Here is a 15,656-nt window from a genome sequence, read left to right as displayed (position 1 = left end):
AAAGCGGTCCTCGTGTCCATCACGTAACGCCGATAAATCACCGTTCTAATGAGCCTTAAGCTACGTTCACATTGCCACTAAACGAACGATTGCCGTTTAATTGTCGTTGCCTGAGAACCAATAGAAGTGTACGTTTCCATGAACACGAAATTAATACTTTCGAAATTCTCTATGGAACTATGTAGGTGTAAGAAACGAAAGAATTTTTATGGTAAAAGAGTAATTGTGTCTATTTGTATACGAGGTGCACAAACAGTTTTGATGCTTTCAAAGTATTATGCGAAATGTGTAGTGTGAACTTAGCTTAAATTAAATAAGCGGTTTTACTTTTTAGTACCGTTTACTACTAAATTGTAGTAAAATGTTAAAGCTAAATCTTTATTACTAAGCTTAAATCTAGATTAGCAATTGAATATTGCCTATGTAATGAAGTTAAATCTATAAGTGTTGATGTAGAAGATTATCAAAGAATTTATCAAATGAATATTTTACTCGTTGACAACTGCAGCCGATTGATTTTAATAAGATTTTTTTTTTCAGTCAAGTATTATGCCAATATCGTATTCAGTCTTAATAATCATTGTATGTATTTAACACTAATTTCGCACCTTATGTAGATTAATTAGCAAATAAATTATTAATTAATCTCAAACGATACATACTCGTTGTTTAGTTCTCATAAAAACAGTGTTTAATGGTGTCTAACTATTGATAAAGAACATTGTAATAACATTCATCTACGCATATTTTAACTTCGTAAATTATTACTTACTTTTTATAACATGAATCGTAGTGTTACAACAGTCTATCTACATAATTATCACACAAGCACTTGTTCAGGTGGGTAACAGCCAGCGAAGCGCTGTAATTTCATTTTTTTTTTAACTTTTATGTTAAAACATTCATAATACCTTTGTGCCAGTATCTTTTTATTAAATTAATTATTTAATTTAATGTAAAAACTGCAAATAAATTATGAATGTTTCAACATTTTAGATAATTAAAGTACTATGTTTTTGTGTGTAAACCTAGTTTTGTAAGTGCCCCGATCGCATAATCGACGATGCGACTTCCGATTTCCAGACAAATGTTCCCACAAATGAAGTTTCGCGTGTCCGGACTGGACGCGAAAGCGAAATACATCCTCCTGCTCGACATCGTCGCAGCTGACGACTACAGATATAAGTTTCATAACAGGTAGAGAGCATACAAATATCGCCTGGACATCTCAGTATCGCCATCTAACCTTCACGTATCGCTCGAGCGAGAATTTGGCGTAGTAGTCTCATCGCCAGATTGTCGCCCGACATCTGACAGCAAAACTGACAGCGCGCCGTCGATTGACGACACTCCCACGGATTCCGATCTTAACCGTTACTTTCGCTTAGCTTGTGATGCCGCCCACACATCGCTCTAATCTTCAATTTCGATTGTTTTAATTGCACTGACGAATTCGATAGATGCTCAATTTAAGGGCAACGACATGTAACACACGTCGTCTGAAATCGACCGATTAAGGATTCAACACGCATCCATCGGGTAATATCATTAAAATATCTTTGTCTCAAACACCGCTGTGGTGACGTGAAAAAAGCGGCCCCCGACAGTCGAGGTGAGAAATGCCAACGTGATTCTCTGCATTTTAGTTGATTAAACGAACTCTGCTGAGGTTGATTTAGACGAAGAAAAACTATACACGACTATTCGGAGAGATCGATCGAGTAAATATCGATCGGCGATGACGTGACGCGATAAGATGAACACAGATTCAAATCCGAGTGACGCTGAGGCGGAGACGATGCAGGTTTGGCAACGTCGAGATTTACCGATAATCTTCCATTTAATATTCGTTAATTAATACGATCCGAGCATTCCGAGCCGAAGATCTGTCCGTGAGTCAGCGACGCGGCCGACAAAGACGCTCGCCGCCCGCCGCCTAGCGCCGTTAATATGGTAATTAATTATTACAAATCATTCGTACATAAATTATTTCGGCAATTACACGATCGGTGATTTCGAAATTCGCTCCGGTTGTTAGTAAAAGCTTAGCTCTGTTCGTGTTTTGTGCGGTACCGAATTCTGTTGCGTGTGTCAGCATTGGCTCACGTGCGTCCGACACGATCTCTCACGAGAACTGCACAATGGCAGCGTTCGCCGACCTTTTTACCACTAAATGACGGAAACGACTTGTTTTTGTTTGCAACGAATACTTTGTAACACCTCCTCGACCACATTCAGTCGTAACAAGCGTCTATTTAGATACATAAGAGATCGTGCAGATTCTAAATATTAAATCAAAATTAGATCCAATGATATTAAATTTAGAGAAGGCGAAGTAAATAAGATCAGTAAAGTAGATTTCGATATGACGATAGATACGAGATCACAAGCTAAAGTGTCAGTTCAAGGAAGTCGTATTCTTGTTAAAAGTGAAACCCGTTCGACAATCGACGCGAGGTCCGTTGCCTCAGAGACACAATCCATGTTTTCTCTCCTATTGCTTACAGACGTATGTTTCCTGCCTACAAAGTTCGCGTTTCTGGTCTTGATAAAAAAGCAAAATACATTTTGCTAATGGACATCGTAGCTGCCGACGATTGCAGATACAAATTCCACAACAGGTATAAACAAAATAACTGAAAAGAAGTTAAAATAATACATCCGTAGTGGAGACTGTGTCATTGGCAATGTATTAAAAAATCAATTTGAGGCAAGAAGCATGCGTATGTGTGTGAAGGCGATTGGGATCTGCGTGTTTTAATTACTATGAACTCGATCCGAGAACTTAGCTGAGAAATATTCATCCATTCCAAAAATTATGTTTATCACATTGGATTATTTACCAGTTGCAAATACCGTAGATATTACAGACATTTGCGATTTAGAACCTTATGTCTTTGGCATTACCGCTGTTATGTTTTATTTTTCGTTATACGAGACGCATTTAAATATTTGCCGTTTCAATTATGTTCCGCTGAACGCAGATCTCTTTTCATTCACATCATTCTTGTTATGCATTGTTAATCTCAGTAATATTATGTTGGATTGCTTTATCGTCGCCATTGCATGATTTTTCGTGAGCATTTTAACAATTATGAGCTTATTAACTAGCTGTTGACGCCTAATTGTTGCCATGCATGCAGTTAACCACTCGAGCACTCTGTCGGGACATTTCCATTCAGTTATTAAATAAATATGTTCACGCTTTAGCATCGTTATAAACATTATTATTTATGTCGTCATAATTTAACTTATATATGCGCGCACCTGTCTCGGTCCCGTGTTCTTTTAATTACAATCTTTCTTGATTAATAATTAATTTTGATAAATAATGACTGGGCTATTATAGATATGGTTAGATAAGAATTCTGGTTTAACAGTGGTGTTGGCTGACGAATGTCGAAAGTTTGCTAAAGTCAGACACTTTTCTTAATCATTCTATAATTATAACAAACAGCTGACATGATAGTCGTCGAAGTGTGAAATATTTTATTTACAAATGAAGGTAGTTGCAATATTTTATCACGTTCATTCGTAAAATAAATCGAGACAATTTAATACTTCATTTCGAATTGCACTAAGTTTGCATTGGTGCTGTTTTCAATCGAGTTTTTTTGAAGTGACAGTGCTATAGTTGAATATTTTGTTTTTTACTGTTTTTCATTTCAAATTCAGCAACTTAGACGAAGTTAATTTTGATATTCCTTTTTTTGAAATAAGAAAGTCTATGCAAGATTTTTTCCATATAAAGAATAAACGTGGTTATTTTACAACTTATAAAGTGATAAATAAGAAAGACAATAGATTTTAGTCGTAAATATTTAGTTAAATTATATGACGTAAATGATTATGAATATTTTTAAGTAGTATTTAAATAAACTTTGTCAACATTGGTATAGTCATGGCGTATTGTTTGTTCGATATGACGTTAGATAGACGACTTGCTTGACTTCTGACGACACAAATCAAGTATGACCACTATCACAACATGTTCGAAATTTGAGTTTTGTTTTTTTTTTGACTTATTTGTGAAAAGTTGTGACAGTGTTTTGGTTTGGTTTGATATCGTTTGCTTGTAAGGATATGGTAGTAGGATGATTGTTTAGTGGTTAAAAGTTTGTACTTTAATGCTTCTGTATTTATATTTGTATGTATATTATGGTTATTCGTAGAGTATAGCATGGTGCAGATAACTTCACAGAACGAAAAAAATGATTTAATTACAATTTTGTGTAATTTAGAGAAAGTTAATTTATATTATCATTGCACCAAGCTATAAAGTAATAAGAGTATTCAGTTAAAATTATGTTACTAGTGGAATCTTCTTTTTTAATATTTTTGCTACTTAACTATTATTATTGTCCCAAAACTAATTACTTTTTGAAAGGTTATTTTCTTTAATTGATATAAAACTTAGTTACTTTGAACAATACTAAACTATTGTACACTAAATTAATTTCTTAAACTAAATATCTTCTCTGTTGTTTCATTACTCTGTGCAAATGGTTAATCGTGTCAATATGTTTCCGGAGCCGATGGATGGTGGCGGGTAAGGCGGATCCCGAGATGCCGAAGAGGATGTACATCCACCCCGACTCCCCTTCCACCGGCGAGCAGTGGATGCAGAAAGTTGTCTCCTTCCACAAACTCAAGCTGACCAACAACATCAGCGATAAACACGGATTCGTGAGTACCTGTTTGTTTATAGCGTAGTTTTTAATTGATTTAATAATTGTTGATTTGTTATCAATAAAACATCAGTGTAACTATAGCTTTATAAATTAGACGGACTACAACGCATAAAGCAATAGTTTTGCATTTGAATTATTTTGGACCATATTTTGGTCCAATTTAGGGTAAGTGTTTGAGCAAGACTATTAGTGAATTGTTATCATAACATGCAAATATGTTGATAATAAATCTATAGATTGACTAATCAGAAGATAGCTATGTATATAATGTCATATATAAACTTCAAGTGCAGATTCTCTAGATCTATAAAACCTTAAGAACCAGAGGTCAGTCTTGGGGTCAACGAATCATCGTTAACTTGTGAGATACGATTAAATAGGTTAGTTATTATGCTTAACATTAAAATTCATAGATTTCTCAAAACAATCAACGTCTCTCTTGATTTAATGGTGACATAGACACCGCGTCTGTTAACACATTGACTGCTACATGGGTGACTTAAAGTTTAACGTATGTCACATCGTTTTCAATTGCATACTGATTTTATTTTTGTTACAAAGTACAAATTATTTGGATTGCAATTAATTAAAAATATTAATTAGTTTCAAAAGTATGATTCAATGAAAGGGATCTTATATTTTAGTGCTTTAAATTATACAAAGACAAATTATTCCAATGATCACCGAAGATACGAAAGGGACTCGAAGAGTAGCGGTGGGCGCGTAAACTTTTTGTTGCAAAGCAAAAAGTTTATAATGTGGGTGATATTGTAATTAAAAAGCGGTCCGCGGGTTGGAACCCCTGTCGGCGAGCAGCGGGGGCGCATTGTGCCCGCCACGGATATTACGGTTATTTACTTTGGGTAACCATCGACGTTTAGGACCTCTATGGAGCCACCTTTTCACCAGTTTAGTAAAAAAAATACTATTGTCAAAACTCTTCTTTATGCTTTGTTTTTTTTTTAAGTTTTGAAGCAGCGGCGCCTACGTTTTTGATTTAAAGGAGTTTATAATATTCTTAAACAGAAGGCAAGGGATATTAATGTTAATTACTACCAGTTTGAATCATATAGACTAAGTTATAAAGATGCTGATACAAAGAGTCTAAAATCGATAGAACAAAATCACGGGATTAAGTAAGCTTTGATAATCTTAAAGCAAGTAATTTTCATAAATTATGGACAGCTAAGTAATAACAATGACTTGCTTGTATTAAAACAAGTCAAAGCGGATAATATATTCAAAAACGTAATGTCCATATGACCCGTTGGATTAAAATCTTAAGAGCAAAAGAAACCAGTCGCCGCGTTATCGGTCAAGACATACACGTGGCTCATTAGTTCAGACTTCGAAACGTTTGATTTTGATCCAATCAAATGCAGTACTAGAAAGTTGAGATTCCCTTACTTTCCACAATCAGTCGGTATTCTTTTTAATTTTATTTTAATAGTTCATGATAAGAATTAGTTCGATAAGGACAAGGGACCACAGTGTTGCTAGATGTGTTTAAAAAATAATTCAAGTTTCAATTTTAAAAAAACGCTACCGAAAACGAAAGCCGGCTCTTCAAGGTAACATAATACACTTGAGTGCGTTTACACCACCGCGATCCAATCATAGATAAGACGATTGTTTTTTTTTTTAATTCCGGCGATGAGCTGTTGTTCCTTTTTTTCGTTTTTCGAATGTTTTTTTCTCGTGTCGTCGTTTTTTCCCCGTGTCAGGTCTTTTGTCTTTGACGAGGGACCCGGGTAATTGAAATAACGAACAGTCCCGAGTTTGGTATGCGTAGAATTTTCGTGAACAGCTGACTGGATGAGACGCGATGCATACTTTATTCTTTGAACGCTTTCAGTGTTGTTAGGATCTTTGATCGCCTTTTCTTCGAATGCATTTTGTTGCAAAGTTTAATTGTGAATATCGTCTTTTTTATAATTGTCGGTATTTATTTTACCGTAAAAGTATTGTAAAACTAGTTTGTTTTAAATTTTTGAGAGTAACCATAACCTATTTTTAAGTTTTATCAATTGTCTCCCCCTCCACCATGTCATAGTCCACCGGCATTATCTGTTGCAAGTTTGCAATAATCTTCTCTATCATATCTTCGTCATCATCAACCTGCTCTTGTCATTCACTCACATATCTTCTTTCATTCAATCCATCCATAGTTTCTTCAGTCTTCTTTTCTCTTGTCTTATATCTACAAAACTACTAACCTAAAATTAATCTAATAGAGCTTATAAAAATTGATATTGAACATTGTTCAACAACACACTGTATTCAGACACAGGGTGACGTCTGTTGTAGTAACAGGTACGTAGATAGGAGCAGAGATAGCGTCTTCGGTGTTTGTTTTGTTGTTTTTTGTCCCGCGCCATTCCCTCAGACACGACATGCCGATTTTCGAATGACCGACCATTCCTCATACAAGATATTATCGTACGCTTGTTAACATCGATTAGTTTTGTTCGATCGGTTAAAAGGATAGCTCTTTATTGTTTTTAAATTTTGTAATAGATAATAGTAAAAAGTTGTTCTGTAACCATAGTCTTTGTTGTACTACATGAGATTATATTCTGAAGGCATCTAATGATATCAATTTTAAACATCCTGTAGAATTATCTACTCATTGTTGGTACTGTAAATAAGACTATATATTTTTGTTATTATGGGTAAAGATTTAAAAAGAGAGTTGGAAGTGGCTTGACATATCTACGATAGGATTGAAACCTTTGTGAAGTTTATTAGTGTTGGTACTTTTTTGAATTTTTCCTAGTACAACGTAGGCAGTCGGCGTCCTCGTTTACCTCTGGCAAAAATTAACCTCAAAGTTGTGCCGACTAAATACTAACGATCGTGTTAATTATAAAACTCGATTGGTCTCGCTGACCAAAAACCTTCGAAGGAGTTGTTCTGTGTAAAACGTTGTGGCAGGTGGAACGGATAAATATGTCGCTTCTAGTTATTAACAGTCCCCTTGTTAATAAGGTGTTCGTGCGAAACAAAGAACTAAGAAAAAAATAACATGCCTCTTCAAAAATTGATATTTGTTTTCGTTTTTCAAATGTAGTTTTGACGTGTTTGATTTTATATGATCTATACATGTTTCTTCAAACTTTTTTACTTTAATTCGATATTTTAATATAACAGTAAGTTCAGATATTGTGCTGTAGTTAACCACATTTTGGTAAAATAAGGCCTTTAATACAAAAGGGCTATTAGGTACCTTAAAACTGTCAACATTATTTTGTAAATATTTTAATGTATGAACTATAAACTGATTCAAGGTTCGCAAATTTTTTGTAAGGAAGGACTTTGGTGCGGAGCCGGATGAGGTTGTGCATTTTAAGCCAGTAGCCAGAATATTAAATTGCTTCAAATAATTAACTGATATTGAACAAATGTTTGTCAAACATTTGATCAAATTGCAACAAGTCACTGTAATGTCAATCTTGAATCTTGTGTCAGGTTATTCAAACGTCAACCCATACACGTCCTCACTGGGGACTCAGGGCCTATCACGCGGGACTAGTGCGAGTTGCTGTCTTTCAATTCCTTCTCAGACTAAGTTGGGTTCTTTTAAATACCTTTGATTTTATTTTCTCGCTTTCGCAACTTACCGATAGGTCTAAACGCCAGTAATAAAACTAAAAGTCATCACTCAGCAAGGCACTAAGGCTTGCGTCTCTCAGCAAAGGATATATTGGCTCCGATCAGTTATTTACAACGCCGTCAGTGCGACAAACGTTTATAGTGACGCTAACGGGCAGGACCGACGCGCGGGCAATTATGACGACATCTTCGGCTTTAACTGGCCGGCGAAAGCGTTTAATAATTATTATTGGACCTCCTTTATCCGAGTTTATAGCTGGCCACCAATAAAAGTGAGATTAAAAAGCGCCGAACTAAGAAGACCTTTCGGTCATTTCGTAATGGTAGCCGATGTTAGTGTGGGAATGAATCTATTTACATTACCTTATCTGTTTTGAATTTTCTACTATAGGTGTGTTAGAAAAAGGTTAAACTGTGTTACCCTACTGGGTGGTCAAAGATAAGAAAATAGCTTTTATGAAGTATTTGTGCATAGTTTTAATTAAGTACTATGTTTAACATACAAGAAATAGCGATATAAACAAATGGAAAGCATTGAAAAATGCGTTGCTTTGTTAGAAGGAAGTATTTGATATAAATAATTAATACAATTTCTAGTCAATCGTCCTACCCGAGCAAAATACCGTAACAAAGTGATTCGTGGTAGCGGTCTTAAGAAGCTTCCGTGGAAACCGGTCTAATTTATAAACACCTACGCACATCATAGAGACAGTAAACTGCATAATATGGATCGCGGGTTCGGTATGCGATCAGACATCGGCCGGGCATTAGGTAAGCAGGGGACACGCTCGCCTGCCACCACTAGGAATTGGTCTCTGACAGGCCGAGCCGTCTCCCGCCGATAACATCTGATACATAGTCCACTCCACGTTCCTACATTATTTATATGAGATACGAGTACTTTTACGTCTACATTAATTGTAAACGACGTTACGACAAGCATGAAATCTTTCCTTGATTAGGTATAGTGGTAGACTCGCACCCGTATCGCTATAAAAACATCTCGACGGTCCATAATAATGCCATTCTCCGCCGGGGGGCATATTATTACGTGGATAGCAAAAAGCGCCGTCTGTTTTAATTGTAAAGGGCTAATCTCTGCAAAGTCTTTCGAGCGGCTAATTCGTTTCAAGTAGCGCATTGTGGGCGAGGTGCGGACTCGGCGGCAGCTGCCGATGGACACAAAAAAACATTTATAAGTCGGTTTATAGCTTCCTACGCTCTTATAGTCTCAATCTTTACAAGATTCCCTTGTTATATTGAATATAGTTTGTATATTACTTGCGTAAGATAGGAATTTCGCACGGGTGTCGGATAAATAAATGGCTACAAACAGAGAGACACAAAGGCCAGCAAACCGGTGCGCTTCCTCGAGCAGTAAAGGGCATATGCTTAATTTATATACAGTTATTGATCAAAAGGTGATGCCCTTTGCGAAGCACCGAGCCGTTCTTCTGATCGGTGAGCCCCGCACAAATTGTTCTCAAGCGGAGGGTGGTAAAATCACTCCTCTTAGTAAGAGGCTATCTTCGTCTTAAATCCTTTGTAGATCGGCCATAATTTAATTATTGATTGATGCGGTTATGTCTTCTTTTAAACGTGAAGCTATGCTTTAATTAAGTATTAAAATATTTAACGGTCCTGTAAACAATGAGAGCAGAGAATACTTTAAAAGATGTTCCTGTTTATATATCTTCGCTGTGGAAAACCTATGATAGTAATGAGGCGCTTAGAAATTTTGAAGACTAAAGTTGCATGAGGACACTTCGGAGTAGGAGATTGTGAGTAGAATACGTGTATGGACATTTCAAGAAGTGACTTAAATGACAAGTGAATTGATAACAAGTAGATGAGATGAAGATTATAAAAACAATACAATATTGGCTATCATAAACTAAAGATTGTAAATATGTATGTATATAATTATACAACACAATATTGTAATTTTTTAAGGGGCGCTTGTACAAGAAAGTAATACTGTTCGTTACAATGTATTTAAACTGTTGAAAGGAATCTTTTGTCAATTACGTAAGCCAAATGGCCATTGTTGGCGGCCGAGGTGTAAATTTTAATCCTCTTTGCACTCTTGACTGCTACATTGTTAGCTTTAAGTCCCTTTTTGTCGATACGTAATTGAGACTTGGCGCCCAAACTTATTAGCCTAGCAGATTAATTGTTACTTGAATAAACTCTATCATATTTATTATTTAAAAATTGGCTATAAATAGAAAATTTTATTTTCGAAAAACCCAAAGTGAAGTAATTGATATAGGAAAATGATACGTGTGTGTTGTGTTACAAAACCATTTATTTGTCATTGGACGCGGTGACAGCGTAACCCACAAAGTGACGACAAACATTGGGGGTATGTGGACAAATACGTTTATCCAACACTTTAAAATCAATTGGTATTATTCGTCATCAGTTATCAAAATTCATGTCTGCAACTACATGTCGTAAGAACAAATCCATCCTATTTGACAGTTCTCACAAAACCACAGTACATTAATACAGTATGTCATTAATATATTGACAGCGCAATTGACACGCGAAACGCGTAAGCATTTTGTTAAAAAAAAAGAAATAACAGACATGTATGAAACTTAAAATTATGTCTCTCATTTTGTAATAACAATAAAACAAACTGCAAAATTGCGGTGCGCTACTGAATTTTTATTATTTAATTTTAGTAACTGCGTTAATAAAAATTTGAAAACTTTACGTGTGGGCGTAAATTTTGGTTCTTTAGTTATCCAGTCAAGCGCCATAAATACTTACTTCTAGAGAGAATACATCTGAATGACTATCGTCTATAAAAGACGCAGTACTTCGAGGTTAGACAAAGTGCATTTGCGATTCCGTAATGAACATTAAAAATGTATAAAACTGAGGCGCGACAATGACGTGACTTATCGAAAGTTATTGTCAGTTCTATATATTTTTTAAAGTTCGTAATGGAATCGCTACGAAGCGAATGCTCTTTGTCTAGTCCCTCTTATTAGATAAATGGAGCTATCGGTACGATGCCTATAATAAATGTAGTCATATATTTGTTTTCTGACGATTCCTCTTATTGCATTCACATAAAAAATCGTATAACATAGTTTTTGAATAGCAATTAGAATTTGTTTAAATGTAAATATATCATCTGTTGGCAGTAGAAAAGGTTATAAGGAAGACGGATTTTTAATATTTAATAAATTCAATATATGTCTGCATAATCTACGGTTAAATATTTTATTTATATATTTTAATAAAAATATTTTACCTTGATTAGTAATAGTTTTAAAGTTAAAAATAAAATATGCATAAACTTATGCAGAGTGCGTTAGTTAAAAAATGTAGCTAAAACTGGTTGTAATTTAGTATAAAAATTTATGCAAAAATATTTTCATATAAGAACTCTAGGTAAAAATCCGAAAACGAAACGCTTGTTTTCCCACGGGAGGCCAAAAGGCAAATATTTGCGACGCATCAAGCCGGGATCAAATGCATTTGTTGTAGCACTTCACAACCCCTAACATTGTAACTCGAAATTATTTTGCAACGTATACATAGGTATTTCACACTAAACGAGTTCGACTTATTAGTGACAACAATGCATAATTTTAAACTAATTAGACTACAATATTCCAAATGTGATAATATATAAAGCGTATTTAATAATTAAGAAAATTATTGGTAGTTTCCTTGCAAAGTGCATTTACAAGCAAAGTTTGAATAATATGATAATAGTTAATCCAATTAAGTATGATACATACACGTGTTCTTTCTGTAAATATAGATGTAGAAAACACTTTTCTTGCTTCATCTTTGTTCATACTATATTATATATTATTACTAGCTCAGCAGTTATTGAAGGCTTTTATACAGCCTATCTTCATTTACCATATTTCCTTCAGTCAGAAATAGAAATTATTATATTCTATGTGCGTTGATTTTGTTTTTTTTTCTGTCTTTACGATCTCGAAATTGATTTACCGTTCGACTTACAATAGTAGGGTTGCACTAATCTATTTGTTTGGTAATATTTGCGATCGGCACTTCTCATGTTGCGGAAAGTGTCGAACGATAGTCGCACTGTCCCGAAGCGATAGCAAATATTTGACGTTCGCACTTGACACATGTTTGTGGACCCCGACTGGGCTTATTACTGTATTTGTAATTATTTTGTTTTTATTATCAATATTCTTGATATCAATTATAACATGGCAATTTTTTTAAAAATTTTAACTACAAGTAACTCAAAATAATCCATTCTTTAACTTCTAGTTTATCTTTGTCTTTTCTACGAGTCCACGTGAATATCGCGTGTTCAAACTTGCGTGTCAATGCGTGCCTGAGAAGCAGCCATTTTGTAGACCACGAAATTAGCGGGAAAATTGAGAGAACAACACTTCCACAAGTTTCACCCTATGGAACGCTAAATTTTTATACAGTGCGACTCCAACGCCCTTCGCTTTTCTCGTCGGCATTAAAAATGAAGACAAGCAAATTCTCGAAATACTTTCAGGGCCCCAACTCCTATAACGATCTCTGTTTTATTGCGTCTTCCGCAAAGGTTTCTATTTGGACGTGTCTATCGAATTCCTCGCGGTTGTGACGCAGACTGACGCCGGCGTTATATTAAATTTCTTAGAAACATTAATTTGTTATAGTCACCATGCTAAGATGACATTCTTTTTCATCTTTGCTAATTTCTTAAAGCCAAGAAAAACTTTTATTTTAAAACGTTATAGTAAGACAAGTTGGCGCTTAATGATGCGTTGACGTGCAGTGCCTACCGGGCTTAGTCGTTTCAGAAATATTGTAATATATCAAATAGCCTTCTTGTTACTTTCTATACAAACCTACAAACTTAATTCCACCTTCGTTGCGTTTATTAGAACTTTCACCATTCGCATTGAAACTTTGGCAATTCACCCATACCGAAATTACACCGCAAATTTAGAAACACTCCAATTTTATTCCCATCCAGTCTTTTAGGGCCAATAAAACCGTCACCGACAACATACTTTCTAAAATTCAAGCGTCACAACTCACGAAAAACTACGAGCGTGTGACAATAAAATGTCCGATACAAGTGGCATTAGGCTGAAAACGCCAAGATGGTCTGAAGACACGCATGCTCAATACCAATAACAAAAGAACTACCACGACCCTAAGTTTTATACTTTTTCTATGACCCAACACTTACTGTTTTTAACCTTAGAGGTCAACACAATTTGGTTACCATGAATATACTTATATGTAGGCGTAAGAAGGTGGTAGGGTAAATCAAATGGTTTTAAGGGGGGTGCCAAACTAACGTTTTCATGTGTTCCTTTTAACGAGTTTCATTTAACCGGTACACATAATGGCGTCGTTCTGATGAATACGTCAGCATTGAACGTCATTATTATTTTGAAAGAATTTCTATTTTCACACCATAGGCTTCTTAAGAAAATTTTATTAAATTAGAGAAAATTGTTAAGTGTAACAAAACAATTTCAAGTGCGTAACATTACTTTAGTCATTCATTTATAGTGGATACGACATTGTTTTGGACTTTTTCGACTTTGTTATTTTTGTTTGATTAATTTTATTCTAATTGAACTAAATGACGTCATAGAATACTCTATGATACGAATAATCTCTCAACATTGTATGAATTATTTGATGCACGTGTTTTTGATATACTCATATTATAAATGCGAAAGTATAGATGGATGGATGTTTGTTAGAAGGTATCTGCAGAACGGCTGCATAGATCTCGCTCGCTAGAACATAGTCTGGAAGAACACATAGGCTACTAATTATTTTCTTAATTCCGCGCTTACGGAGTTGCGGGAGACAGCTAGTTTATAATATTTGCACATTTGTTGTTTTCATCATGACCCGTAGTAAAACATCGTCGTAAGCAACTGACAAACGGTTGTATAGCGTGAGATTTACCGCTAGATAGACATGGAAATTTTTGACAAGCATGTTGTTTCCATCTGAATGGCTGAGTTCACGCCATTCGAACTCCATTGCCGGAGTCGATTCCGCCTATATTCTCCACTCCAATACATTTATAACCCAACCCATATGACAGCTTGAATGGTGATCATATACAGGTTCATGTTTTTATTTTTTATTGTTTCTTTTATCTTTTGTTTTCTTTTTTATCTATTATTGTGTTTTTTGTCAATTTTATTTGTTTTCAATAAACTTGTACTTTGACATGTTATCACGAGCCATGCTCGTAAAACATGAAGATTCTTAAAGTAGATTATTGTAGAAACTGTCGTACCACTTTTCAATAAAAAGGTTACATGTAAAAATGGTTTAAAAATCAGTAACGTTTAGACTATAAATTTCATTTCAGAGTACTAAGAATAGTCTTTAAATATTTTGACTTAACTCAATTCAAATGTTAACTTTAAACTGCTTATTTATCTCGTTAAAGATTTCAGCTACAAAATTTCTTAATTTTCACAATTAATTAGTCACACTGGCCTATTTAATATGTCAACGGTCGGATGACGTCAACAAGATGGCCGAATTACGAAGTGCATTCGGTCGGTCAATTTGCATATGCACACTGTCAAGTTGTCAGATTTGACGCGCGCCAGTCGCATCGATGTGACACCTCGCATTCCTCATCTTACTCTGAACTTATCTCTTTTGTGTTATATTTATTAGTAAGTTGCGATGCTCTTTTGTTTTTTAATGCTGAATATTTTTAATAATTTCATTAGATGCCTTGTGGAATAATCTTAGTTTTGCATGAGTTTAAGTTAGTTTACCTACGATTGTATAATAATTTTTTTGCCAGAATAGGCATTTTATAGTTAAAACCTGATTGGTTTTGATTGATTTTACGTAGTTAATTTGACAGTTCGATTAAAGGAAACTATCATTTTGACAAGTTACAAAACATTGAAGAGAACAACATAAACAAATTTCTCACGATATAAATAACTTACAATTACAATATTAAAAGTATATTTGTACTCAAAGTGGTATGCGACACGGCATTCATAACATTTTAAGGTATTTCAATTTCAACCTGGCAATACCGTAAATCAAATCTTTCTCGCCGGTACGTTTTCAATTTTGCCAACTAGAAATATAACGATGTATTGCCGTCGTACAAACATGCTACCATTATTTCATTTCAATGTTAACATTTAAAACATGAAAAAAATTGTCTTCTACAACCGAGCTAATATGTATTTTATTTTCATAAGTTTAAAGACTACTTCAGCTTGTTACTTGGTAGTTACGCTTTGGAGTAGGTATTTGGGAGTTCGTGTGAGGAATTCATCTCGTTTCTTTCAATATTTTTATTACATCGTCACGAGGCGCCCTCACACCTGTTTTGTCATT

General features: G+C 34.9%; 1 protein-coding gene across 7 annotated transcripts in view; it reads left to right on the top strand.

Annotated features, from left to right (window-relative positions):
- The window catches only part of LOC106117828 (optomotor-blind protein), an 84,612-nt gene that overhangs the window by 29,325 nt on the left and 39,631 nt on the right, over positions 1-15,656 (top strand). For 4 of the 7 annotated variants that reach the window (XM_013312285.1, XM_013312288.1, XM_013312287.1 and 1 more), the window contains exons 2-4: positions 1,084-1,197; positions 2,508-2,621; positions 4,533-4,686. In XM_013312285.1, coding sequence (XP_013167739.1) covers positions 1,084-1,197; positions 2,508-2,621; positions 4,533-4,686 — 382 coding nt within the window. The remainder of the gene's footprint in view (positions 1-1,083; positions 1,198-2,507; positions 2,622-4,532; positions 4,687-15,656) is intronic. The other 3 variants (XM_013312291.1, XM_013312289.1, XM_013312290.1) reach the window with 2 other exon arrangements.

The sequence above is a fragment of the Papilio xuthus genome, unplaced genomic scaffold (assembly GCF_000836235.2).
Source record: "Papilio xuthus unplaced genomic scaffold, Pxut_1.1 DF827679.1, whole genome shotgun sequence".
Taxonomy (NCBI): domain Eukaryota; kingdom Metazoa; phylum Arthropoda; class Insecta; order Lepidoptera; family Papilionidae; genus Papilio; species Papilio xuthus.
The sequence above is the reverse complement of the archived record's forward strand: the minus strand, read 5'-3'. Positions and strand labels throughout refer to the sequence as shown.